Below are 25,730 nucleotides of genomic sequence, written 5' to 3'. Positions count from 1 at the left end.
CATTCATTTCAGAGGGAGAGAGACCCAAAAGCCAACGCAAGCCTTGCCTCCAAGATGCTAAAATTTAATAGTCAAGTGATACTTAATACATTGCAATAACTAATCCAAATTAAACACAGAATGGGGGAGCTGGGGATTGCATAATATGCTGGTATTCGATTTTCAGCCCAAATGCACTTAATAGCTTTGGTGACACTTGTCGGAAAGTCTGGGGCCTGACATATTAGTGAGCTGGGTCTCCGGGAAACGGAATCCCAGCTGGGGGAACGAATTAGAAAGGAAATGCATGTCTATCTTGCGGTGCTCTCCCTGAGCCCTGGATTTCAGTTATTCTAGCTCGGTGGGGAAATAACGAACCACGTGGTTAACGCAAAATGATTCAAAGCAGCCCCAGCTCACCCAGGATAGGCGATTCCGGAGTCAAACTCCCCTGAATCTCATCCCTTCCCCAGCCTCTCTGACCCAACCCCTCCCCCCCAAGCTGCAAACTTGGGGTGAGCCCAGCTCCCAGCCCTCTTTAGATCAGAGACGGTGCTCATCCCTCATAGGGGAAGACTGTCCAGGCAGTGGCGAGTTCTAATCCGCTTCAATTAACGGCCCTTGCCAGCCACGGCCAGGCTCCATCATTCCGCTTTGCTTCCAGCGTCGCTTTCCTTCTGGGTCGATGACCCCGGCTTCGCTGGGGGAGTGGAGGGGCTTGCTGTTGCCCCAGCCCGGGGAGGGGAAGGGCTTGCCCCAGCCTCTCCTGCCTGCCCCGATTTGGCATCAATGGCAGAGTGCTCCTTCTTCACCAGCTCCTCCAGCTCGTTCTGCACAAAAACACAGGGCAGTGGGGCTGGCGAGCAAGGGGTAGAGCGGGGGAGAAGCTGACCATCTTGGGAAGGGGGCTAAAGCAAAGATCTCTGGTGGCACTGTTTGTACCACCTTGTCCTTGAGAGAGGCGTTTTCCTCCTCCAGGATCTCAGCTCGCTCTGCCGTACTGTGTATACAGAGATCCCTCACCTGGCACTGAGACGCAGCCACCTTTGGGGTGGGGCATGGCAGCTGTTTATACAGGGATCCCTCATCCAGCGCAGAGGTGGAGCCAACTCTGGAGCGGAGCACGGCAGCGGTTTGTACAGGGATAGCATACCCACCCCCCAACACACACACTATGAAATGCAGCCACCTCTGGGGGAAGGGCAGGGCAACTACGTCTGTGAATCGCTTACCCGGAGCTGAAACACAGCATCTTCTGGGGCGCAACGCGGCAACTTTTTAAGCAGGCCTGCAGCAAAGGCAGCTCCAAGCGAATGGGGTCACCAGAGCTCGGATTCTGGCCAGGACACCTGGGCTCTTAAGAAGGGGTTGCACAGGACTCTGGGATGGTGCGTAGACACGAGGAGGCAGGAATACACGGGAAAGGAGTCCTTACCTTCCATCCCAGCAGATCTGCCAGTGCGGTGCAGCCTTCGTCACACTCCCCAAGCCATGCCACATCCCTGGGGCGGGGAGGGACAGCCCCACAGGGGAAGAAGCCAATAAGCGGGTGTTAATGAAATGGCTTTGTGATCGGGGAGAATCCCCCCACCCCAGATCACCTGCCCAGGAGGCAGAAGAGCCTGCTGCCCATCTCTAGTGCCTGTCGGCTAGGGATCTGAAAGGGCTCTCTCAGCATCAGTGGCCTCCCCACTTGTGAAGGGTCGCTGGCCCTGTTTTACAGAGGAGAAACTGAGGCACGTGGTGGTTCGAAGACTTGCTCAAGGTCTCAGCAACTCAGTGGCAAAGGCAGGGCAGGAAGCCAAGAGGTGTAGCTCTCACCATGCCCAGTTCTAAACACTAGACACCCCACACACACACACCCTGAGCCAGGAACAGAATCTAGGAGCCCTGGCTCCCAGCCCTCCTGCTCTAACCAGTAGACCCCACTCCCCTCCCAGAGCTGGGGATAGAACCCAGGAGTCCTGGCTCCCGGCCCCCCAACTCTAACCCACTACACCCCTACTCCCTTCCCAGAGCTGGGCAGAAAACCCAGGCGTCCAGGCCCCCCCATCCCCTGCCCTAAACATTAGCCCGTTTCCTGTCCCTTGGACCCCAGGAGCCAGGTGGACCCAGCCTGCCCCCCAGCAACGAAACGGGCCATCCCTGACCATCACCCCTCTCTCAGGGTGGGCTGTGCGACCTGACCTGACCTGGCCCCTCGGCCCCAGGGAACTTGCCTGTAGGCCTTTTCCGAGTCGAAGTCCATGCCGGTGCTGAGGCCCATCAGGGACATGAAGGGATCGCTCTGCAGACAAGACAGACCACTGGTGAGGACAGACAGGCTCTCAGGAAGCTGTGGGGGAGAGGGGGCCTCCTGGGGGCCACCAGGAGACTATACGAGCCCCCTGGAGAAACCCTGACTCCTGCCCCCTCCCCCCAACTCCTCTCCTGGGCTCGCTAGGTGGATGTCCAAGATTTTGGGGAGTGGGTTGGGAAAAAACTCGGGGGGGAGGGGAGGACATCACAACTGCCTCCCTCCCACCCCCAACAGTGCTAATTCCACCCCCTTCCCCTGGCAGGATGCAGCCAAACATGTCAGGCCAGCAGGGTGGTGTCATCCCCGCTGGCGTGGGAGGCCTGCCAGTCGGTACCCGCTCGAGCAGTCCATCCCCGCAGCTCCTGGGCACCGAGAGAGGCCTCACCTGCCCCGTCTTCTCCTTGTTAATCAGCAGCCTCGGAGTATTTGTGGGCACCCTGTGTCAGACAAGGAGAGGGGAGGTCAGGAGGGGGCAAGTCGCAGGAGGGGGCCTCGCAGGCGGCCCCGGAGCACCACCCACCTGCTGACGAGGGAGGCGAAGGGCTGCACCTGCAGCGACGTGCCCATGATGATGAGCAGATCCACCCTCTGGAAATCCTGCAGGGAGTACGGGCCACAGGGTTAGCGTCATGCTGCCAGCCGCCACCATGGGGTTGGTAATCCCCCCTACACACACACTACTGCCCTGACAATCAGCCCTATAGGCCCCTCCCGGCCCTGTGTTCCCCCCTACGTCAGACCAACGGACCCCCCCCCGGCCCTGTGTTCCCCCCTACATCAGACCAACGGACTCCCCCCGGCCCTGTGTTTCCCCCCTACATCAGACCAACGGACCCCCCCCGGCCCTGTGTTCCCCCCTACATCAGACCAACGGACCCCCCCCGGCCCTGTGTTCCCCCCTACATCAGACCAACGGACCCCCCCCGGCCCTGTGTTCCCCCCTACAAGTCAGACCACTGGGTCCATGCAGTCCCATATTCCTACCCAGCCCTGTATTCTCCTCCAGGTCAGACCAATGGGCCAACTCAGCCCTGTATATTCCCCCCAGTCCCCAATCAAACTGCCCCCCCCACCCCTGAATTAGACCAGTGGGCCCATCCAGCCCCATATATCTGCCCCGCTCCCTATCAGACCAACTGAGGATCCCTCCCTACACTCCCTGCTGCTGTCCCAGCTCAGAGAACTGACTCATCTACCCTAGTATCCTGCCTGCATCAAAGACAGATACCTGCTGCTTCAAGACTTGGGGGTGGGGAGGTGTTTATTGGGGAGCCGACGCTGGGAGCACGTCTGGCTGAGGCACTTACTGACTGCATGAGTGTGAAGAAGCGGGGGGGCAGGCTCTCCCCAAAGAACACGATATCTAGGGAGAAGAGAAGCCGTCACACTCAATGCACAAGGGCCGAGGAGAAGCCACGGCAGATCGTCAGCCTCCCGGGGCCGGATCCTCAGCTAGGGTAGGTCAGCAATGCTCCAGTGAAGTCAGTGGTGCTTCGGCTGATTTACACCAGTCTCCCATGACTGACTCCCATGGAGTGACATCAACTCACACCAGCTGGGGATCTGGCCCCACAGACTTCAGACACCCCTCAGAAGCCCCCAGCTCCTGTCCGCTGCGAATATAGCTCTTTGGGGCAAGGACCATGTGTTTGCTCTGTGCCTGTACAGCCCCTGACACAATAGGGGCTTGGTCCCTGACGAGTCCACGGCCTAGGACCCCAAGGCGCTACCATAATACATCTAATAGCAACAAACATGTACAGCACGTAGCACAAAGGAGCCCCAGGCACGGACGAGGACCCCAGGTGCGACCCCATCACAAATAAATATACAGTCCGTGGGGAATTTATCCCAAGAGCACGTGATTGCTCTGGCGCCCTTAGCCAAAACTGGCTTTCCGGTCACCGTGCTGGGGGGATTTTTTTAACAGCTGCTGCTCTCCATTCCAGAGATGGCTGCATTTCAACCATGTTCTGTGCCTATGTTTGTAAATCACTTTTGGAACAAAAAGCCCTGGAAACGTACAAGTCTCAGGGGAATTTCATTCCACCTTCCTAGAAATCACCTCCCTCTTCCTCTCCCTGCCCTCCCACTTCCGCCATTTCAATTAGATACGGGATTCTTCACTTCCTGTCCTCAACCGTTGCTGCCCGCTGTTAAACCGTTGTTGTGCTCTGCGCTAGAGATGGCTGCATTTTCAGAGGTGGAGACAGAACTCTCCTCGCTGCTTTTCAGGGGAGCCGCAAATTCAGATTTGCTAAATCCTTCGAGCTCTCTGGAGCCGAAGGAAGATCAGAAGAGAAGAGCGTTGTTACCACCGGTATCTGCTAAGCTGCTCTCCCAGACTACATTGCAGGAGCAGAGACATACACAGAGACAGACATGAAGAGAGATCCATGCTCCAATTCTTAGGGTACGTCTATGCTCAAAGTGTTACAATGGTGCAGCGACACCATTTCAGTGTAGACACGACCTACGCCGATGGGAGGTTCTCCCATCGGCACAGGGAATCCACTTCCCTGAGAGGTGATGGCTAAATCAATGGAAGAATTCTTCTGTCATCCTAGCACTGTGGGTGGTTAGGTCGGTATAACTGTGTCCCTCGGGGGGGTGGATTTTTCGCGCCCCTGAGACACAAAGTGAGACCGATGTATGTTCCTAGCATAGACCAGGTTAGTTTCATCCCCCCCGAATGAATCACCAGTGGGCGAGAACTAGACACTCACCTGGCTTCACCAGGCTCTGACATTTGTCGCACCTGGGGGTGACAGTCGAGAAAATCTTTTCTGAAAGAGGGAAAAAGAATGAAAGTCAGTGGCCGGATTCTCAACTCAGCTTTGGAGGAGGCGGGAACAGGAGGCTCTGATGGGAACCAATCGCAAGTTATGAACATTAGCGATTCTAACAGGTTTTGGAAGAGATCAAAAAGCTTCGAGCAGATTCCTAACACTCAAAAGATCAGGAAACTAGCAAACGTGACAGAAGATCACAACATATCCAGCATCTTCCTCTCCAGCTTCGGGCCACCGTCAGAGACGGCATACCAAGCTAGACAGGCATCTGGTCTGATCCAGGCAGGCAATTCCTGAGGTCCCAACATTGTGCAGAGACCCAAGGGAACGTGAACGACAGCCTCGTCCTCTTGAGCGCTATGCAGACCTAGAGATCACTAACCTCAAATGCCCACACTCCGCCTCGCCTTTGAGCATGCAGGCGTCTGTCAGAGAGATCGGCTACCATCCTGGTGAGTCCCGCGGTTTTTGCTCCCCACCATTAACCAGAGCTCCGAGCTCAGGACAAGCCTGAGCATGACAGACTCTCCCCTAGCTTCTCACTCCCCCCCGGCAGGCTGTCCATTCGCTGGGGGAGAACCCGGCAGGAGTCTTTGCTTCACTCCTGTCATGTCCTCAGGCTGATTTGTCTCCCCATGCCCCTTCTCTTATTGGCGGGGTGGGAGCTCTTGGAATGGACGGGGAGTAACAGGGCCTTGTGGATTACATACCCATCTCGACTGGCGATGGACTGGGGCACCACGGGGACTCTGAACGGTGCGGCCATTGATGGAGGCAGTTAAGGAGAGCCGGGGGCAGAGGTACCTTTCATCCAGTCCAGGGTGTACTGCTTCTTGCAGGAGGAGCCGAGACAGTGAGAGGTGAAGAAGGTGCCGTGGGCTTCCACCAGGTCTTCCTGGTCCAGTCCAGCCACCCGCTCCAATGTGTCAATATTCTGCAAGGGACAGACACACCCACCTGCCTCTTGTAACGCTGCGGGACCCAGGGAGTGAAACCGACCAGGCCTAGTTTTGGTGCTCCCAGGCTGAGCTGACGCCCCTGAATGCCCCACTTAGACCCCCCTCCGCCCCAAATCACAGTGTGGCTGGCCCTTTAAAGGGGGCGGGGCCTAACCCCACCTGGGACTGATCAGCTGGAGAGCAGGAAGTCAGCAAGTAGCTCAGCTGTGCTGGAGAGCAGCAGGAAGGCTCCTGGAGCATGGAGGGGGGTGTCCCTCAGTAGCTTGGGGGATGTTGTTGGAACGAAGAGGGGCGGTGCCCCCTCCCATGGGCTGGGAGTCCCAGCTTCTTAAGTGTATTAAGCCCACCCCCATGCCCTCCCCCCGCACCTCGCTGGGCCTTCCAGGGGTCACCCACCTGCGTGTAACAGCGCAGCAGCAAACCCTTCTCCTTCAGCAGCCGGATGAAGTAGTGGCACACGGTGGGCTGGAACGGAGCAGGGGGGACAGCGTTGAGGATTCCCTTGTAGGTCAGCAGCAGCTGTGCCTGCCTTTTATTTACACCAGCAGATTCCCAGCTCACAGGGGGAGGAGGGAATCTTGCCCCCTGGCTTAGGACTGCCCGGGAAGGTGCATCAAGGGGGGTTTTACACCTTACAGCGGGACAGTGGCTGGAGGCCGGATGGTGTGACCCAATGGGATCCATGGATCGGGCCCAACACAGCCCGGAGGGGACAGCGCTGTGATCTGCAGCGAGGGGCGTCTGGCTGGGTCTTTTCATCTGATCCACGATCTATTCCCAAATACCCTGCCATCCCACTGCCAGGATCAGAGAGCCCAGGAGTCCCGGCTCCCAGACCCCTTCCCTTCCCTGGAATAAGGAATGAACCCAGGAGCTCTGGCGCTCAGTCTCCGGGTCACAGCGCTACACAATGCCTCTGTATTGAGATGCTAGAGAAAGAGAAGCGCGTCCGATAGCTCAGGCTGGATTTACCTTAAACTGTCCGGGATACAGCTCCCTGGCAAGGGCAAAGAATGGCTCTGGGTGTTGCTGTGCGGAGGGAAATAGACAGACGTTTTGGGGGATCGGGTTGTTTGGTTTACAGGTTCCGAACAAATCCCGTGTGTCCCTCAACATGATTCCTCACTGAGCAATCCCCACAGTTCTTGGGTTTGGCGAACACTTCTCAGGATCAGGCCTTCAAGCAGAGGTGGGAGGAGTTCTTTGGCCACCCTCAATTCTCCCTGTGCCCCGGTATTTGAACTCCGCACCCACCTCTGTGCAAAACGAGCACGGCTCCTGATCTCTGGTGCTACGGATTCCCCCATCCCTGTGTTATGGCCCGGTGCTGAGCTCCCATCAGCTCTAGCGGGGTGCTACTGGGGCTCGGCCCTCCTTTGTGCCAGGCTGCCTGTGTCTTAGAGAGACAGGGATTTAGTTTGGCCGGTTGGCTCGAAAAGGGAGGCAGCGAGTGCCAGCGTCTATCCCCGAGATCTTCAGAAGATTAAACTGGGACAGTTTCCCCAATGAGACTAGAAACATGAGCAGTTTTGCGAGCCCCAGTTGTGTTTTTAACCACAGTCCATCCTCGGTTGTGGACCAAACTCTGGCTGCCTCGGGTACCAGGGCTGGACAAGAATACGACCGGTCTGCAAGTGTGGACGACGGAGGGGAATTCTTTAGGATGTGGGAGGGTGAAACTGATCAAAGGGACCCTTTAGGCGGCCCACCGGGCAATGCTCGATCACTGTGGAAGGGGATCTCCGAGGCAGGAGGAACCCAGGGTGCTACCTTGAAGTAGTTGATTTCGAAGATGGCTTCAGGGTACGGCAGGTTGTAGCTCTGCAGATTGGCGTAGAGCCCCGTGCCGGGCGACCGGAAGTCTGGGATCCCCGCGGCTGAGGGACACAAAGGGGAGCCTCTTAGAAAACCCACCCAAACACCAAGTGGTGTCGGTCAATGGGATGAGACGGAGAACAGATGCCTCAATTCCGGGGGAGCCCTCTGGCAAGGGGCTGGTCACCTCCGTGTCCCTCAGCCTAGCAGGGAAGCAGTTTTCTAGTAACGCTCATTTTCTAGGGTGCCACCAGCACATTTTAGATGAGCTGTGGGCAGAGCTATCAGGTTCTAGGGATTCTGGATTCTTCACCAGGACTTGGGAACTGCCAAAGTCCCTCAAATCCCCACAGAATCCATCCCAGGATTTACAGGGAGCCCACTCCGGGTGAGGACAGGTCTTCTGTGAGTCTGACCAGTGCCAGGGCTTAGTGCCCAGAAGCCAGGTGCTTTGGCTATGAAACTCTGCTAACGTGCAAGTCTGGACACGCGATATAACCCCACTAACTGCTCAGCCACTTCCCAACAGGGGGCGCTGTGATGCCAGAGGTGCTGTCTTTCAAACAAGACAATGTCCTGAATGTTCCTGGTCACTCAAGGTCCCATAGCACCTTCCCCTCCCTTCTGCCCAATAACACCCTGGCTTTAGAGACAGCGTTCTGGTCAAATTCCAGCCTGCGCCATTCCATCCTGCCTCCCTACCATCCTCCTGCAGTTTCCATCGTCACTTCCTCTCGTGTCACGCTCCACACCAGAGGCAGAGGCACCTCAGTGCTAGATGCGTGATCCCTGCATAAACAGCTGCTGTGCCCCAACCCTAGAACTGGCTGCGTCTCGGCACTGGAAGAGGGACCAGTATAAACAGCTGCCATCTTCAAGAGTCGTCTGCATTTCCATGGAGGGGTGAGAGATCCCTGTACAAACAGCTGCCGCGTTCCACCCCAGAGGTGGCTGCATTTCAGCAGTGGCTCGTAGACAGCTTTGAGATGGAAAGTGCTATAGAAACACTATGGGAAACTGAGCCGTATCAGAACCCCCTCGGTTTATTGCTACGCGCTGGTTTCTTTTCAACATGAATGTTCTAACCGCCGCGCCCGCTGCTGTACTCACAGGTCGAGATCCCAGCGCCCACTATGCAGACGACGTTCCGGCCTGCAAAGTGACAGAGGGAGGCGTCAAACCTGACTCTGGAAAGCTACTTGGGAAACAGCCCCAAGCTCTCTGCGCTTCCGGAGGGGGGGATGGGGGGGGAGGCGGAAGGGGCTGCCTTGGTAGACCTCACGACAGTCACGTGACCCCGCCGATTTGCAAACCTCTAGATTGTCAGGTCTAACATCGAGATCAAAACCAGGGAGCTCCCCGCACTCCTGACCTCTGCTGGACCAGGTCCTGATCTGCAGTTACACGCAGGCCCCTCTGTGCTGCTCCAAGGAGGAACAGCCCTCAGAGCCTCCCTAGGGGCCTCCCCAGCTGGCATGGAGCTGGCACAGAGGCCCCCGCTCCCAGCATGGGGGACCAGACCGGCCAGAACACACAGGGGCCATGGGGAGCAGAGACTCAGCAGAGCAGCCCTGAGACAGCTCTAAGTTATGCCAGGCCCATATTACGAGCAGCACATGGGAGGTTTAAAGACACCTCCACCAGCCCTGTCCCAAGTGCCAAGGAGGAGTAACTGTGACTCAGGCCCATGGAGGCTGATCTCTCCCAGGAGCACCGGAGCACCGATGAATGTGTAAGTCAGACTTGTTCCCCGGCTTGTAAATTACACCAGCATGGAGTCCCTGCCACATCCATGGTCGGCTCTACACCTCCCTCTCGGCAGCCCCTATGGCCCGCGGTCTCTCCCAGGCACGGTTACCCCCAGCACCTTCCCCTTCCTGTTTGGGGGGATTAGAACGAGGATTCACTCCCTGGCTTGGTCTCAGAAGGGAAAGTCAGCTTACACTTCTCGCTCTGCATGAAGCGGCTCACTCCGTCCAACGTCAGTTCATCCAGCACCTTCTCCGGCTTCTCGCGGCCCAGGCCCAGCGTCCGGGACAGGAGGTTTCGCAGGAAATCCACTGAAAGGGAGAGAACAAACAACATTAGCCGCTGTGGTCCCCTAGGAGCCAGGACTCCTGGGTTCTGATCCCAGCTCTGGAAAGGGAGTAGGGGGCTTGTGTTTACAGTAAGGGAGCCGGGAGCCAGGACTCCTGGGTTCTATCCCCAGCTGTGGGAAGGAAGTGAGGGTAGTAGTTAGTGCAGGAGGGGCTGGGAGCCAGGATACCTGGGTTCTAATCCCAGCTCCTCCATGGATTTGCTGAGCAGCCTTGGGCAAGGCAGTGCCTCTCCCTATGCCTCAGTTTCCCCCTCAGGAACCCACTTCCCAGTCTCAAAGAGAGAGATGATTGTGAAGATCAGTTAATGTTTGGAAAGTGCCCTGAAGATGCTGCGGAAGAATGGAAGGAGGGCCCAGTGGTTAGGGTTCAAATCACAGCTCTGCAACTGACTCCTTGTGAGACGCTGGACAAGTCACTCAGGCCTGGCGTACGCTGCAAAGTTCTCCCTGGGCAGCTCTGTGGGCTAGGAGTGTTCACGCTCACTAGGTGACACAGCTGTGCTAGCAGAACCCCCAGTGCCGACGCAGCGAAGCCAGCAGAAGAGCACGCCAGTCAGTTCAGTTAACGTCTTTTGTGGAGGTGGTGTCGCCAGACTGGCAGGCTCCATGCCTCGGTTTTCCCATCTGTACACTGGGGATAATGGTACTGCCCTGCCTCCCAGGGCGTTATGAGGAGAAATATGTTAGAAACCAAGAGGCGTTCAGGGGCCCGACAAGCACAATCAAGAAAGATTATTCAGTCTCGATTCCTGCCACAGACCAGTTTTTGCCTTGAAGCCTGGATGGAAAAGGCTGGTCTAACTGCAGATGCTACCGCTGTTCACCTGACGCATTACAGCTTCCCGAGAGGAAGGAATAGCCATAAATTAACAGACCCAGGTGGCTCTCTCAGGCTGTCGCTAGCTGGCTACGCACAGTCCATCCCCTCTATATCACAAAGGAAGCCCATGCAGCTGGGCCTCCCCACGCTCCCAATTCCACTCTAAAATAAAGCACAAGCCACCTACTTTCAGACTCTCCAGAGGCGCCACCGTTTTCGGAGTCAGAATCAGAGTCCTGAAGAACAAAATATAAAACCATCAGTGGGTGAAGTAAGACAACGTCAACACAGAACTGTCTTCTGCCTTTACTGGCTGCTCTTAGAAGCATCTCAGTTTGGGGTAGAATCGGCTGGGGAACTGGAACCAAGGAGAGTCAGGACTCCTGGGTTCTAGCCCCAGCTGCGGGAGGCAAGTGGGGTCTAAATGACTGGAGTAGGGGTTTGGGGGGGATCAGGACACCTGGGTTCTATTCCTGGTTCTGGAAGTGGAGTGGGATTGAGTCAGTTTTAGAGCAGGGAGTTGGGGGGTCAGGACTCCTGGGTTCTATTCCCGGCTCCACGAAGGAGTGTGCTTTGGTGGCTTATCACCAGAAAAGGGTTTGAAGATCATGACCAAACTCCGTCCCTCTAAGGATTTTCATGCCAGACACAGAAGGGACAATTTGCAGAACTGTTGGGTCAGACTCTCACCGCGGTCCAGTGTCACCACTGTGAGATTTGAAAGCCACACGGGGCTGAGCCCTGGGGATGGACTGTAGGGGACGAGGAGGGACAGGGTTAGCTAGGACCTGATGGGGTTTCCCCTTGACCCTTGGATGCAGTGGGTTAGCTCAGACCAAGTATATGCACCCTCCTGGCAAGCTCACTGGGCCTCACCACAAAAGGGAACCCTGACTTCCTACCTAAAAGGGCTTCTACATCCCTTCCCTCCCCCATACTCACAGGCGAGTCCGAGCCCCTCTCTGCCTCAATTCCTCCGGCACCCGCCGCTGCAACACGGAAAGGAAAAAAAATCAAAGTTACTATTAGAAAGGGCCTGGGTGGAAAGAGGACCCTGCTGGCTCAGGTGAAGCTGGGGGCGGGGGCAGGAGCCCCCCAGGAAAGGGAGGCTCCCAGTGATTCAGGATGCAGGGAAACAGGAGCCCACCAGGGAAAGAGGGGACCGTAGTGACTCAGGGGATAGGAAGGGAAGAGGGGTGTCTGTGACCGGGGGGGGCGGGAGGAAGGAGTCCCCGGTAAGGGGGGGCCGTGGGGGATCGGGGCACAAGGGGAGGAGCCCCAGGCGGAAGGGGAACCCCAGTGATTCGGGGGATGGGAGGGGAAGAGGGGTGTCTGTGACCCAGGGGGTGCGGGAGGAAGGAGTCCCCAGGATGAGGGGGCCGTGGGGACTCAGGACACAAGGCGAGGAGCCCCAGGCAGAAGTGGGACCCCAGTGACTTGGAGGATGGGAGGGGAAGAGGGGTGTCTGTGACCGGGGGGAGGGGCAGGAGAAAGGAGTCTCTGGGAAGGGGGGGCCGTGGGGATCGAGGCACGAGGGAAGGAGCCCCAGGCGGAAGGGGAACCCCAGTGACTCGGGGGATGGGAGGGGAAGAGGGGTGTCTGTGTCCCGGGGGGGCGGGAGGAAGGAGTCCCCGGGAAGGGGGGGCTGTGGGGGCACAAGGGGAGGAGCCCCAGTCGGAAGGGGCCCCCCCAGTGACTCAGGGGATGGGAGGGGAAGAGGGGTGTCTGTGTCGCGGGGGGGAGGGGCAGGAGGCAGGAGTGCCAGGGAAGGGGGGGCCGTGGGGGATCGGGGCACAAGGGGAGGAGCCCCAGGTGGAAGGGGAACCCGAGTGACTCGGGGGATGGGAGGGGAAGAGGGGTGCCTGTGTCCCGGGGGGGGCGGGAGGAAGGAGTCCCCGGGAAGGGGGGGCTGTGGGGGCACAAGGCGAGGAGCCCCAGGCGGAAGGGGGACCCCAGTGACTCGGGGGATGGGAGGGGAAGAGGGGTGTCTGTGTCCTGGGGGGGCGGGAGGAAGGAGTCCCCGGGAAGGGGGGGCTGTGGGGGCACAAGGGGAGGAGCCCCAGGCGGAAGGGGCCCCCCCAGTGACTCAGGGGATGGGAGGGGAAGAGGGGTGTCTGTGTCCCGGGGGGGAGGGGCGAGAGGCAGGAGTCCCCGGGAAGGGGGGGCCGTGGGGGCACAAGGCGAGGAGCACCAGGCGGAAGGGGAACCCCAGTGACTCAGGGGATGGGAGGGGAAGAGGGGTGTCTGTGTCCCGGGGGGGAGGGGCGAGAGGCAGGAGTCCCCGGGAAGGGGGGGCCGTGGGGGCACAAGGCGAGGAGCCCCAGGCGGAAGGGGCCCCCCCAGTGACTCAGGGGATGGGAGGGGAAGAGGGGTGCCTGTGTCCCGGGGGGGGCGGGAGGCAGGAGTCCCCGGGAAGGGGGGGCCGTGGGGGCACAAGGCGAGGAGCCCCAGGCGGAAGGGGGACCCCGGCTGCGCAGGGGGGGGCCGTGACTTGGGAGCAGGAAGCCCCTGGAAGGGGGGGACCCCGATGAGGCGGGGGGCGGGGCGCCGTAGCTGGGGGTGTCCCCGCGATCTACCGTCCCGCTCGGCCATAGAGCCCGGCGCGGGGCTGCCCCGCTGTCTGCCCCGCTCGGCTCCGCCAGGCCCGACTGCGGCTCGGGAGCGGGTCCGCCCCCCGCGGCAGGACTACAACTCCCAGCGCCCCGCGCGCCCCGCCCCGCCCCTGACTCACAGTTCCCACCGCGCCCCGCGCAACTCCCAGCGTGCCCCGCCCTCCATCTCCCAGCATGCCCCGCGGGCAGGACTACAACTCCCAGCGTGCCCAGCGCTCCATCTCCCAGCATGCCCCGCGGCAGCAGCAGCACAACTCCCAGCGCCGAGCGCGCCCCGCCCCTATTCCCAGCGTGCCCCGCGCCCGCCCCTGACTGACAGTTCCCACCGCGCCTCGCGCCCAGCACAACTCCCAGCGTGCCCCGCCCTCCATCTCCCAGCATGTCCCGCAGGCAGGACTACAATTCCCAGCGTGCCCCGCCCTCCATCTCCCAGCATGCCCCGCGGGCAGGACTACAACTCCCAGCGTGCCCCGCCCTCCATCTCCCAGCATGCCCCGCGGGCAGGACTACAACTCCCAGTGTGCCCCGCCCTCCATCTCCCAGCATGCCCCGCGGCAGCAGCACAACTCCCAGCGCCCCGCGCGCCCCGCCCCTATTCCCAGCCTGCCCCGCGCCCAGCACCGCTACTCCCAGCGTGCCCAGCCCTCCATCTCCCAGCCTGCCCCGCGCCGGACCTGACTGACAGTTCCCAGCCTGCCCCGCGCGCTCAGCACCACAATTCCCAGCGTGCCCCGCGCCCAGCACCACAACTCCCAGCCTGCCCCGCGCCCGGACCTGACTGACAGTTCCCAGCCTGCCCCGCGCGCCCAGCACCACAATTCCCAGCGTGCCCCGCGCCCAGCACCACAACTCCCAGCCTGCCCCGCGGCCCCAAGAAGCCCGGCGCGGATTGGCTGGGCGCTGGGGAATTCCCCGGGCCCCGAAGTCCCCTCCATGGGCCCAGCCTGAGGCAGCGGCGCCGGCCCGGGCATGGCGGCGGCGCCCCGCGAGCCGCGGGGTTAGGGGGGTCCCAGCCATGGCGGAGCTGGGCGAGGCCAAGCGGCCGGAGGCGGGCGAGGACTGGTGCGACAGCGGCCTGGGCTCGCTGAGCGAGGGGCAGCTCAGCCAGATCCAGGATGGCCTGGGGGCCCCCCCGCACCCCCCCGTGACCTCTGACCCCTGCCCCGGGGGGCGCCCTGTGACCCCCGACTCCTGCGGGCGGCTGGACTCCGCCCTGGGCGAGGAGGAAGCCGGCTGGGGGGCGGCCGTGGGGCGGGCGGTGGGGGCGATCACCCAGGGCGTGGAGGCCGTGCGGCTCGGGGCGCCTGCGGCCCGGGCTGGCGAGACGCCGGCGGTGGCCCCCGAGGCCTGGCTGCACCACGTGCTGGGCTTCGTGACCGAGGACGGGGACACGTAAGTATGCGGGCGCCTGCTGTGTTCAGCCTCGGCCGGGCTCGCCCCCCCGGGGGTCATCCCCTCACCGCCAGGCCCCCGCGGCGCAGGGACCCCTCTCGGGCACAGGTGTCGGCGTGTTAGTCTGCATCACCAAAAACAGCCAGGAGGACCCCTCCTTTTTCCCTTGGTAATGTCCCCTGCCAGGGTCTCGTTGCCCCCCAGCCCTGCTGCGGGTCCCCGTCCTGGGACAGGGCACCGCTGCAACGCGCCTCCGAACGGCTGGGATGCAGCCCTGCGCTTGGATCTTAACTAACGTTTTGTCCGAAAAAGTGCAGCCTGGGATGGGGGTTCTGAGGCATTGGCTTTCCCCCGGTGCTCCTCAGTCCTGACCCACAGCCACCCCCCTGCTCTGCTTTTGGAGTTCAGACACACAGCAGACAGACCACCCCCTAAACTGCAGACCTCCCTACTGCTCTCTCCATTGACAGTGGCCGTCAATCGCTGGTCCCTTGGTCCTGGGATGCTTTAGGCAGCGTCTGCAAATCAGTCCCCGTTGGGAGCTTTTTCCATTGCTCAAACACATACAAGATTTGCCCTATGGCCTCCCTGCTACCTCGTCAGCTGCTTGGTGCTTGCACGCTCTTTGCTCATTAGATCGATTCCTCTGCTTGCTAATCACTTCTCTTTCAGGGGTGGTATTTTCAGCCAGTTGGGTGGTACCGCTTTTTCATTTTGCGTAGAGTGGTTATCTGTTTCTCTCTCCCCAGAGCCCTCCACCTGGCTGTGATTCATGAGCATGAGGCCTTCCTGGATTCTATCCTGCAATACACGGCCGGGACGGAATACTTGGATCTGCAGAACGACCTGGGCCAGGTTGGGCCAAGACTGGAGCGTTTCCTGTCTGTATCATCCTCCATTTTACAGTGGGGAAACTGAGGCATGAGGGGGCAAATTGGCTTGCCTGAAGATTGCACAGCAAGCCGGGGGCCAGAACTCAGGAGTACTGACTCCCAGTCTGGGCCCTACATGATGCCACCTCCTTTATGGAATGCTTGGGGTGTTGGTTGGAAAATGAAACACAACCCCATGTTAAAACCCTTCAGCATCATAAATGACTTGTGGGAGGAGGGAAGAGTGTTACAGAGCCAGCCATCTCTTTGGAACAGGGATTGTCGCTAGCTTTGTGTTTGTACCGCACCTGGCACGATGGAGTCCCAACCTGATGGAGATGCTACTGCAAAATAAGTGTTCAAGACCCGGGGCTGGCATCAAAACACGTCCGCCCCTTTTGTGGCAGAGGGATGGGGAGCAAGCATGGGGGCTTGACAGCAGCGGATTAAAGCAGATACTGGGTCAGGGAAGGCTTCGTTTCAGAACGTAAGCCGACCTTCGCTCATCCTGAGGTCTTCGCTCATCCCGGGCAGATAAACTGACTTCCATGCAGCTCCTCGTGCACAGGGAGGATATGACCTTGTCCGCCCCACGCCCGAGTATTACAGGCAGCTTTTGTGAGAATAGTGGATTTACCCTGGCATCCTTGGCTAAATTTCCTGACCCTCTTGTGCAATTGGCTGCTGCCCTCCTGCCTGGAGGTGGCTGCATTTCAGCACTGTTCCTGGGGTATAGGGTGCAAAGCTGTTTGGGAGAATTTGGGGTGAAAGCCACTGAAAGAAGTGATCTCTAGTGCTATTGATGAGGATAGGCCAGGCCCCCTTTAGGGGAGACCTACCCTGAGCTTTCTCACCCCGTCTCTCTCGCTGTCCTTCTCCAGACGGCACTGCACATTGCAGTCATCCTCGGCGCCTCCAACTTTGTCCGCAAGCTGATGGCAGCCGGGGCGGGGCTCTGCATGCAGGAGAAAGCTGGCCACACAGCGCTGCACCTGGCATGCCGGGAGGGCTGGCGGGACTGTGCACAGTGGCTCCTGGCATCGCTGAGCGGGCACAGGGCTGTCGAGGGGAATGACGCCTGCGCTCAGTTGGACTGCACCAATTATGATGGTATGGAGCCCCTCATCACCCGCCTGGCAAATACATGGGGCCCGTTACACGTGGGACTTTTGTCCTGAGCATTCCCACCCTCCTTTCCTTCCCCTTCCATGACTAATAAGGAGCTTGCACTACAGCCTGGCACCAGCCCAGCTCCCAGAGCATGCAGCGCTCCAGCTATTTTCTGCTTCCCCTGAGCCTGTGGAGGGCCGATCATGAGTTAGAGCAGCCCCAAGGCTTCTCTAACACAGCCAAGGGCCAGAGAACACCAGAATTTGGCTACCACTCAAGTGGCTTCATTGCTTGTTTGCCCTGAGTGCAGAAGTGGCTTAACTGAGAGTGAGGCCTGCCACTTTGGGGATGACAAAAACCAGAAGGCAGCATGCTGGATGGATACATAGTCTGCTGTATAGCCTAGTGTTAACCTGTGGAACTCCCTGCTGCAGGATATGACTGGAGCAAAGAAATCGATGAGGCAGCTCCATAAAAGATCCCTCTAGTCTTGTTGTTTTTTTTGTTTTTTTTTTTTCCTCCTCAGTAGCAAGGCGAACAATCCTCTCGTGTTGCCGTGATAGCAGCCAGCTGGTCTACTGATAGGTTGCTAAGTGGCCCAAGAGAGACAGAAATCAACTTGATCAAAATTTCCACTCTTTGGTTTCCACAGGTTACACGCCGCTGCATGTGGCTGTCCTGCGGAAGGACCTCGACGTGGTCAAACTCCTTGTGGGTGCCGGAGCCGATCTCAACAAGGCGGTTAGTACTGGGGCTGGGGTGGATCATGTCCACGGGGGGTGGGAAGAGATCAGAAGGCATTTACCCTTCCCAGAGTACTCCATGGCAGCCTCGCTGACTTGTCTGTCCACCGCTGGCAGGAGCTGAGCTGTGGGCGGAGTCCCCTCCACTTGGCAGTGGAGTCGCAGAGCCCAGAAGTCGTGGAGTGCCTGCTGCGCGCCGGAGCAGACCCGCGGGCCCGGATGTACGTCGGTTACACCCCTATCTATAGCGCTGTGCACCGGCCCAACCAAAAGATCTTGCAACTGCTCCGGGAGTTCGGCTCGGAGGAGCCCGACTGGGATTCGGAGGAAAGCCTGGCTGACAGCAGCGACGTGAGTAGGGTGGGGGGTACTGAATTAACGCCGCAGGAGGCTGGAGCGCCGCTGGCACCTGGGCAAAGCCAGGCCAAGCGTCACCCCTTGCGAGTGTGGCTCATCTCTGTCCTGGAGCAGCTCCTCCCCCTCTAGACAGCAGTGCTGGAAAGCCATTCCCGTTCTCCAGCTATGTAGCACCTCCCAGGTGGAATGAATTGGCAGGTCTCAGTCTGGTTCCTAGTCCACTCCTGGGTAAGCCTAGTGGATGCTGAAGATCAAACAGGACCCACAGAGACTGAACCCCCCGCTTAGAGTGGGTCCTCTAAAACATGGTGGGGGGAGGAAAGCTGGCATTGCGACTGGCAGCAGTGCGGACCAAAGGGGTCTTTCACCAGCAAGGGATTCTCTTCTCAAAGGGATTGATTTCCTTGAGTCTCTGGTCTATTTGAATTAACACAGACCAGGTTAAGAAATGCTGGGATCGGTTTGTAAGTACCAGCCTCGCCATGCTTAATTGGTAGTAAAAGAGGTGCCAGGGCGCAAGGAGTTTTTTTAACATTCATGACTGACATGGCAAGCCCCAGGATGCCAGTGCTATGAATTGCCAAGCCTAAAGGTGCCTCACTCCCTGGCACCAATCAAGCCTGCTACATGGGTATGAGAAATTTGACAGTGGATGGCTCTTTCGTCTCCTAGTAGTTGGAAATTGAAGCATTCAGACTTGTCTCGCTTCAGGAGATAAGGGCACATTTGTAAGAGTCCTTAATTTTCCTAGATCTGTGATGGATTCTCCATCACTGACAATGTTTAAATCAAGGTTTGTGAGTTCCCCCTCCCCCAAAATCTGCTGTAGTTCAAACAGCAATTAATTCAGGGCGGCTCTGGGGCCTGCGTTTTACAGGAAGTCAGACTTGATCACAGTCATCCCTTCTGGCTTTAGGATCTATGAGCCCATGTAGATGTGCGGACTCACCCCTGCAGCGCCTCCTGCTGGTCTGTTCCAGGAATTAGCTCATTCCAGCTCCGGAGCGCCCTCTGCCGGCCGGTGATCTGCTGCCTCTTGGCCCCCGTGTCCCTCCCAGGACCCAGTGCCCCTTTATCTGGGGTTCTGCCCCCTGGCTAAAACCCCTCAGTCTTAGGGTCTCCCCTACCCACTATCCCCACCTCCCCTCAGTTTAAGGCTACGGCCAGTCTTCGTCTAGCCCCACGTCCTGGGGCAGACTGCAGTATCAGCCTACTCATCACTGCCAAGGAGGGTTTGGACCTGCTGCCTTGGGCTACCCCTGGGCTGCCCTCTGCAACCCCCAGTACTTGTTAACCCAATGCTAGGCCGCAGCCTGGGGCTTTCCAGGCTGGAGCGCCCCTGCTCCTCTGCCTTTCCCCAGCCGTGCTCCGCTCAGGTACCCTGTCTCTAGTCCCTGCAGCCAGGCCCTTCTCCCTCTACAGCCAGAGAGAGACTGCGGAGCTCCTGGCTCCCAGCTTCTCTGTACAAGCCAACTGCGGCCACTTCCCCAATCAGCCCAGCTTAGCAGCTCCCAGCCACAACCTTCCCCCAGGGCTGCTTTAAGCCCTTCAGGGCAGGAGCAGGGTAACCACCCAGCTACAGCCTAATACAAGAAGGAAAGACACCTGAACGTGGGGCATTGGCAGCGACAGCAGATTTTGTGTGCGTAGTTGTTTTAATCTGGGCCTGTCCACCTGTTGTATAACAATCTCTAAACATGCCCACGCCCCTTCGATCCTGCCATACCGCTACGGTCATCAACGAAGCTCTCCCGTTTTTCAGGAGGAATATGACGACATCGTCATCAACAGTGGACACTATAAGAACTGACTGGGCCGGGCTGGCATCACCTGCAGCGTGAGCCGTTACCCATCTCCATAAAAGACTCGCGTCCTGCTCTGCCGCTGTGGGAATAAATTTGGCAGTGGTTCAATCTCTCCGTTCCAGCTAGTTCCAGCTATTTATCCAAAAGCTGCAGTCTCTGACAAAGCTCAGTATAAAGCTCCTGCTACTTGGAACCGGTAGCCAAAGTTCACCAGAGCTTTGATCTAATCCGTTTATTTCCCCTTCACTTGTTCGTTTTCTTCTGTGTTTTAGTTTAGTCAGTTTATATTGAATTATTTTGATTACATTAAAATAAAATGGTATTTCGGCATCTGCTGCTGATTGCAGTCGCAGCTGGGCTGGATCGTCAGCAGGATTTCTCTGCTCGCTGTATCCTTTGCCCTGTTGAGTCTCTGGCCGTTTGCTTTTGAAGCGGGAGCGTCATCCCTACCCGTGCAAAAGGTCTTGCTGGAGTCCACGGATGCTGGTCCCATAACCAAGCAATTCGGGTCAGTGGGGAGCTGCACAGAATGGAGTGCATTTCCAGCTGGCTTTTAGCTGCCTTTGAAACCCCTTGGGCCTGTTTGCTTTTATCTTGAGAAGCAGTGAACCCCGCCTTACTCCAGCTGGATTTAGTACTTGGTGCTGGATTCTTTTTAGCTGCTTCCATCTAAGCACCTAACTGAGGCGGATGGATTGAGCACTGGGCTCCTCCCCTGGCTGTAAGGACGAGGGTGAGTGAGTGCTCTTGAAAATCTGGGCCTGTGCTAGTGTTTAGGATAGGCAGGGCAATAGCTCCGACGCAGGGTAGGAGAATCAAAACAGGCAAAGTGAGGGAGAAGTTCACAGGGTGGGAGGAGCGGATGAGGCCGGTGGAAAGAATGGGGGGGGGTCTGTTCTGAGCAGAGTGAGGAAGAGGAGGGAAGAGAGGGCAAAGAGTGAGACCTTTTAGATCTCAAAGGTGGGGGTGTGAGATTAGAAAGAGTCAGGGTGTGTTTGGAGCTGTCTGATTTGGGTCAGACGTGGAGAAAGAGGGACTGCGTCTGTGCCGTCTGGTGTAGGAACAGGGCCTCTCTTGTCGCTGGCTAATCTTGGCTTCTTCTAAGCAGCTCTGCCAGTACTGCAAGGTGGGGTCATCTTCATTCCTTTCCCTGAGGAGTCAGTTTTCTTCCTCTGTGCCCGTCGACTGGCTGTAAAGCCTCGTTCGTGCTATACTTGGCTTGAGGTGTCAATAGGGTCTCTTCTGGAGCTGCGTGGGAAGTGGTTTTCCCATCCTCTTAACGTTTTTGGAGATCAAAACATTTGCCTGCCCCAAAATTGGGCTGAAAACTCCCATCTCTGCCTTTTCTGAGCAGAAGGGCTGAACGTAATTCCAGTTGAGGCATTAGATTTTGATCGTTTTGTAAGTCTGAATTCATTCATTTCAAAACCAAAAATTGTTTTGACTCCAAAACTGGAAACTTTCCTTGTTAAAACAGGACGTTTCACTGGTTTTAAACCCCCACTGCCCTCCCAGTGTTTTGAACTGAGCAAGTCCGCCAGTGAGGCCCTGGTCACAAGCAGGTTTGGCTTTGACAAATTGTTGTGGTGTTTTGCCCCCAGAGGTGGGAACGGTTTGTCAGATTCCCGACTAGCTCTGATCTTTGCATCCAATACCATGGACCCTCAATGGAGACTGGACCACTGGGTGCTGCGCTGTCTGAAATTGCTTCTGTTTGCTGGGGGGTAATTTTGGAAGAGCCGCCCTAAGCAGACCTGAGACTTGATTTAGAAACTGGCTGCATTAGTTACAGATGGCTTTTCAGTAAGACCCACTTCCTTTCTCCCCTCTTTACCCCCCCTCCCCATTCCATTCGAGCTTTGGAAGGGTGCGGGGAGAAAAGATCTAATTCTAAACAAAATCCTCCTGGTTCGAGGAGGCTGCTCTTTCCTCCTTTACATTCTCATGCTGCTTGTAAATGAAAACACAGGCCAAAATGCAAGGGAAGATTGGGGCTCTCTATTTTTTTAGGGGGCAGGGGTTAATTCTCAAGGGCTGAGCACCTTAGCTGACATCAATGTGATCTCAGTACCAGGAGGTGGGTGTGGGCTCATGAGGTTCTGGATGTGTCAGTAGCCTTCCTGGGAAGTGGGGTTGGATTTTAGTTCACTTGCCCCAGTGCGAAGGACTGAGGGACCTGACTCTGTTAGAGTCAATAATGCTTTTCAAGTGGAGCAGGATTGAGCCCTCTCGGCCTCCGTACTTATTTACGAAAGGGCTTGTCTAACACAAGTTGTAGCACTTCAACACCACCTGGCTGTGTGCAGCAGGAGATGACAACGGAGGTCAGGCTCATTGTCCCCATTTTACAGATGGGGAAATGGAGGCACAATGAGTTGCCCAAGGTCACCCTGCAGGCCAGTGGCCAAAATGGGAGTCAAACCCAGGTTCAACAAGTCCCTGGTCCAGGGCTCTATTTGCTAGGCCACGCTGCCTTTGTGTGTCTGTCTAGTTAAAGTTGTATAGTCTCATCTGTGGGCAAACAGTTATACTGACACAAAGGTGCTTTATTTCTCCTTGGGAAGGGAAATGGGCTGTACCAATATAAGGCACCTCTAGACCAGTCTAACTGTCCACACTAGCGACTGTACTGTCTTGCTATCAGTAACCCGGCCCCCCCCACCCCACCCAGTGACCTAATTCTACTGTTACAACATTGCTACATGGAGCAGGCCTCAGCCCTGGTGGTCTTGGAATGGACAGACTGACCCCCAGCCTCCTGAATGGGTTTTGATCTTTTGGATGAGGGACCCTTGTTCAGGAGACTCCAGTTTAACTCTCAAAAGCAACCTGGTCCCTGGCTGAGTTCTCTAACACCGGGCTGAAAAACCGGCCACATTGTTCTCCCAGCAGAAGGGAAATGGCTTTTTCTATGTAAGCTGGGTCTGTGTCTAGAGACACAGATCCCACATAACTCACGTCCAGTGCGTGTGGGTTTTAAGCTATGTTGTGAGTTTTGTATGAGCTGTCGTCTAACTTTATACAGTTCTGTGTCTGTGTGTTTTTTCTCCCCACTCTCTGTATCGTGTGTGTTCTTGACCAGTGATGGGGGATGAGATTAAAGCTACTGCTTGACCTATACAGCATGTTTGGTGTTTGTGGAGGGCGTTTGGACAGAGGATTGGACTTGCTGCATCACAATGATAGTCCAGCTCTAATAATACCAGGTTCTTACATAGCGCTTCCCATCAAAGTGCCGTGCAAAGGAGGTAAGCAGCATTTTATCCCCATTTTACAGCCAGGAAAACTGAGGCACAGAAAGGGGAAGTGACTTGCCCAAGGTCATGCACCAGGCCAGTGGCAGAGTTGGGCCTGGAACCCCTGACTCCTGCGGTCCAGCCCAGTGCTCTACCCACTAGGCCATACTGCCTCCCTGATCTAGCCCCGCACCCCCCTGTGCATGCTTCCCTCTCTGGAGTTCTGAATTGGCAACATCTGATGAAGTGGGCTTTAGCCCACAAAAGCTTATGCTCCAATAAATGTGTTAGTCTCTAAGGTGCCACAAGTCCTCCTGTTCTTTATCCTGGAATAGACACACTTATTCCAGAGTAGAGTATCCACCGTGGGTTGTGATACTGAGCTAGCTCCGCCAGCCAGTTTTTCCCTCCGAAGACATTCCAGGGGTTTTGAAGGAATCTGACATCTAGGCTTTATGTTGGCTCTGCCTAGGGTGACAGCTCTGACAGCGCTGCGTTTTCCAAGCACTCCGACTCAGATGTGTCGGGCTGGAAGGGACCTCAGGAGGTTGTCTAGGCCAGCCCCCTGCGCTGAGGCAGGACCAAGTCCAACCTGTCCTTAAAAACCTCCAGGGACGGAGACCCCACAACCTCCCTGGGATGCCTGGTCCAGAGCTTCACTCCCCTGAAAGTCAGAAAGTTTGTCCTAATATCTCACCTCAGTCTCTTTTGTTGCAGATTAAGCCCATTATGGCTTGTCCTCCCTCCAGGGAGAACAAGTGGGGTATGGCTCCCCCCTACCCCCCAAAAAAAGACAAAAATCTTTAAAAACTGCCCCCCTACTGCTAGGAGAGTTTGACCCTGAAAAGGGAAACATGTCAGAGCTTCTGTGCCTGATTTACAAGTGTGCACAGAAGAGCCTGGATGCTGCCCTACTGGGCGTCAGCACGAAATGACTAGATGGCCCATGTGCTGGAGATAGTTAGCAGGTTTGTAAAGGCCACTGAAATGAATGGGGAGCTAGTCACATGTCAGGGAGAGGGGCGCAACCTTTCTGCTGGCTCGTAGCGCATTGCAAAACAAGCCGGAAGCTGCATTGTCTCAAACTGCCCAGCTGCATGACGGTTGTGGGGGGCTAGCAGTCCAAAGCTAGGGTTGGTTCAGCTGTCCCCACGCCCTAGGACATCAGTAGTTTACAGTCCTTAGCTTTTTTTGCACACCTCAGAGGGTCAAACTATGGCCCAAATTGATCTCATCCTGCTGGAATTGATCTCAGCTAGTGTCTAACAGCCAGTGCCCCTTTGGGGTAGCAATATTTAAAGTTATCCCCAGTAAAAGTTGGTTCTCCAGCGTGGCTTGAATCAAGCTGACACACCTGAGAAAATCACTTGTGCGTTTGCAGGGGTGTCATGTACCTTAATTCTCCCCTTCCTGGTTTTCGGCGGCACCACTGAGCAACTAACTGCATTCATGAAGCTATGAGGCAGTTAATACAACTCCACATTTAACAGTCAGATTCAAGTTCTCCCTTTGCTTATTAAAGCAGTCATCAAACGGGTGCTGGGAGTCCTCTCTCGCAACCCTCTGGAACTTTGCTGTCGGAAAAAAAGTAGTCAAGAGCCAGAGCTTTAGCTGAAAAAGAAAAAAATCAGTCTCCCGTGGGCGGTGCAGACCTTCCAAAGGGACACAATCAACTTAAAACATAGTCACTTTCAAAACCCCAGTTGCCAATCTAGTCAAGTGCAAGGTGCGCGTAACAGTGTGTCTGGGTTCCACAGCTGCCCTGACTCGTCCCCTGCCGCTTGTATGTGGTGTTCACAACCCCGTACCCCTTTTCTTTAGAAACACACTCACGTCTTTCCCTGTTGCCGTCACAAAGACCCGCACCAAACCAGTCCAGCAGCCCACGCAGAGAGGAGGGAGTGGAAGTGAAAACCACAGGTAGTGTTGGCACGGTTCAGTTGAGGGAATCACATTTTTTGCAGCAGAGGTGTGTGCTTTTTAACCAGTTATGTGCCGAAACACCTTTGAGGGTCTGGGCCTTACAAACTAGTTAATGATCATCCACGTGCATGGCTCGGGGAGGAGAAGAGTTTGTCCTGGTATAAGTATTTTGTTTTGGGATGTGATTTAAAAAAAAATAAGCAATTTAGTTCTGCTATAGCACTGTTATAACGGCACTGTAGTCTATTGGTAGAACCCCTGGTATGGATGGAATTACACCGCAATAAAGATACTCCCCTGTAGGGAGTGACGCTACACTGGTGGTCAACTGCATGCGCTACCTAGCCCGGTGCAGTGTCTGGTGTCCAGACGAGGCCTTAGCCATTCCAGTGACTGGTCCGACCTTACACTCCACTCCTACGTAGCTTAATTTTCCCACTGTTACCAGTCCCCTAAAAACAGCTTCACAGGCTTGTCCACGCACGCAGCTGTACTGGTTATATTTCGCCTCGGATCGGATGAGGAAAAAGGCCCCGGCGTAGCATTTAGAGACCTGATCATGAGCATTAACTTTCAGAGGGCTGTTTCACTGCGGGGTAGGGGAGAGGAGATGGTGATCATCTAGTCTGACCTGCACAGGACACAGGCCAGAGAACTTCCCCGAAATAATTCCTAGAGCAGAGCTTTAAAAATAGCAAACTCACCAGCCAATCTTGATTTAAAAATTGCCAGTGGTGGACAGCTCTTGGTAGATCGTTCCAATGGTTGGTTAGCCTCTCTGTGAAAAATTTACACCTAATTTCTAGCCTGAATTTGTCCAGCGTCAACTTCCAGCCATTGGATCATGTTAGACCTTTCTCTGCTAGATCGAAGAGCTCGTTAGTCAATATTCGTTCCCCACGTTGGTACTGACAGCCT

The 25,730-nt window shown here is 56.7% G+C and overlaps 2 protein-coding genes across 2 annotated transcripts; one reads left to right on the top strand and one right to left on the bottom strand.

Moving 5' to 3' along the window:
- Positions 1 to 43: 43 nt before the first annotated feature.
- SIRT2 (sirtuin 2) lies at positions 44 to 13,454 on the bottom strand. The gene is made up of 16 exons (XM_050928576.1): positions 13,339 to 13,454; positions 11,705 to 11,751; positions 10,950 to 10,998; positions 9,788 to 9,904; positions 8,955 to 8,996; positions 7,800 to 7,906; positions 7,002 to 7,058; positions 6,426 to 6,494; positions 5,875 to 6,004; positions 5,005 to 5,064; positions 3,586 to 3,641; positions 2,799 to 2,875; positions 2,664 to 2,715; positions 2,199 to 2,266; positions 1,415 to 1,481; positions 44 to 809 (listed from the first exon to the last, which is right to left on the bottom strand). Exons 1-16 carry the CDS (start codon positions 13,352 to 13,354, stop codon positions 624 to 626), a joined length of 1,200 nt encoding a protein of 399 aa, XP_050784533.1. The 5' UTR covers positions 13,355 to 13,454; the 3' UTR covers positions 44 to 623.
- An 816-nt stretch (positions 13,455 to 14,270) lies between these two features.
- On the top strand, positions 14,271 to 20,028 carry NFKBIB (NFKB inhibitor beta). The gene is made up of 6 exons (XM_050928589.1): positions 14,271 to 14,766; positions 15,516 to 15,621; positions 16,520 to 16,748; positions 17,401 to 17,489; positions 17,609 to 17,842; positions 19,611 to 20,028. Exons 1-6 carry the CDS (start codon positions 14,390 to 14,392, stop codon positions 19,656 to 19,658), a joined length of 1,083 nt encoding a protein of 360 aa, XP_050784546.1. The 5' UTR covers positions 14,271 to 14,389; the 3' UTR covers positions 19,659 to 20,028.
- Positions 20,029 to 25,730: the final 5,702 nt, after the last annotated feature.

Source organism: Gopherus flavomarginatus, chromosome 18 (assembly GCF_025201925.1).
Source record: "Gopherus flavomarginatus isolate rGopFla2 chromosome 18, rGopFla2.mat.asm, whole genome shotgun sequence".
Lineage (NCBI taxonomy): Eukaryota > Metazoa > Chordata > Testudines > Testudinidae > Gopherus > Gopherus flavomarginatus.
Note: the sequence above shows the minus strand (reverse complement) of the source record. Positions and strands in the feature narration are given on the sequence as shown.

What these genes read in the sequence shown, in the direction of transcription:
- SIRT2 (XM_050928576.1), bottom strand. An exon ending in AGAGGGGCTCGGACTCGCCT is followed by an intron (nt 10,999 to 11,704) that starts GTGAGTATGGGG and finishes TTTGTTCTTCAG; the next exon opens with GACTCTGATTCTGACTCCGA. An exon ending in CACCCTGGACTGGATGAAAG is followed by an intron (nt 5,065 to 5,874) that starts GTACCTCTGCCC and finishes TCCCTCTTTCAG; the next exon opens with AAAAGATTTTCTCGACTGTC.
- NFKBIB (XM_050928589.1), top strand. Translation starts at nt 14,390, where the DNA reads ATGGCGGAGCTGGGCGAGGCCAAGCGGCCGGAGGCGGGCGAGGACTGG. An exon ending in GTGACCGAGGACGGGGACAC is followed by an intron (nt 14,767 to 15,515) that starts GTAAGTATGCGG and finishes CTCTCTCCCCAG; the next exon opens with AGCCCTCCACCTGGCTGTGA. An exon ending in GCCTGGCTGACAGCAGCGAC is followed by an intron (nt 17,843 to 19,610) that starts GTGAGTAGGGTG and finishes CCCGTTTTTCAG; the next exon opens with GAGGAATATGACGACATCGT.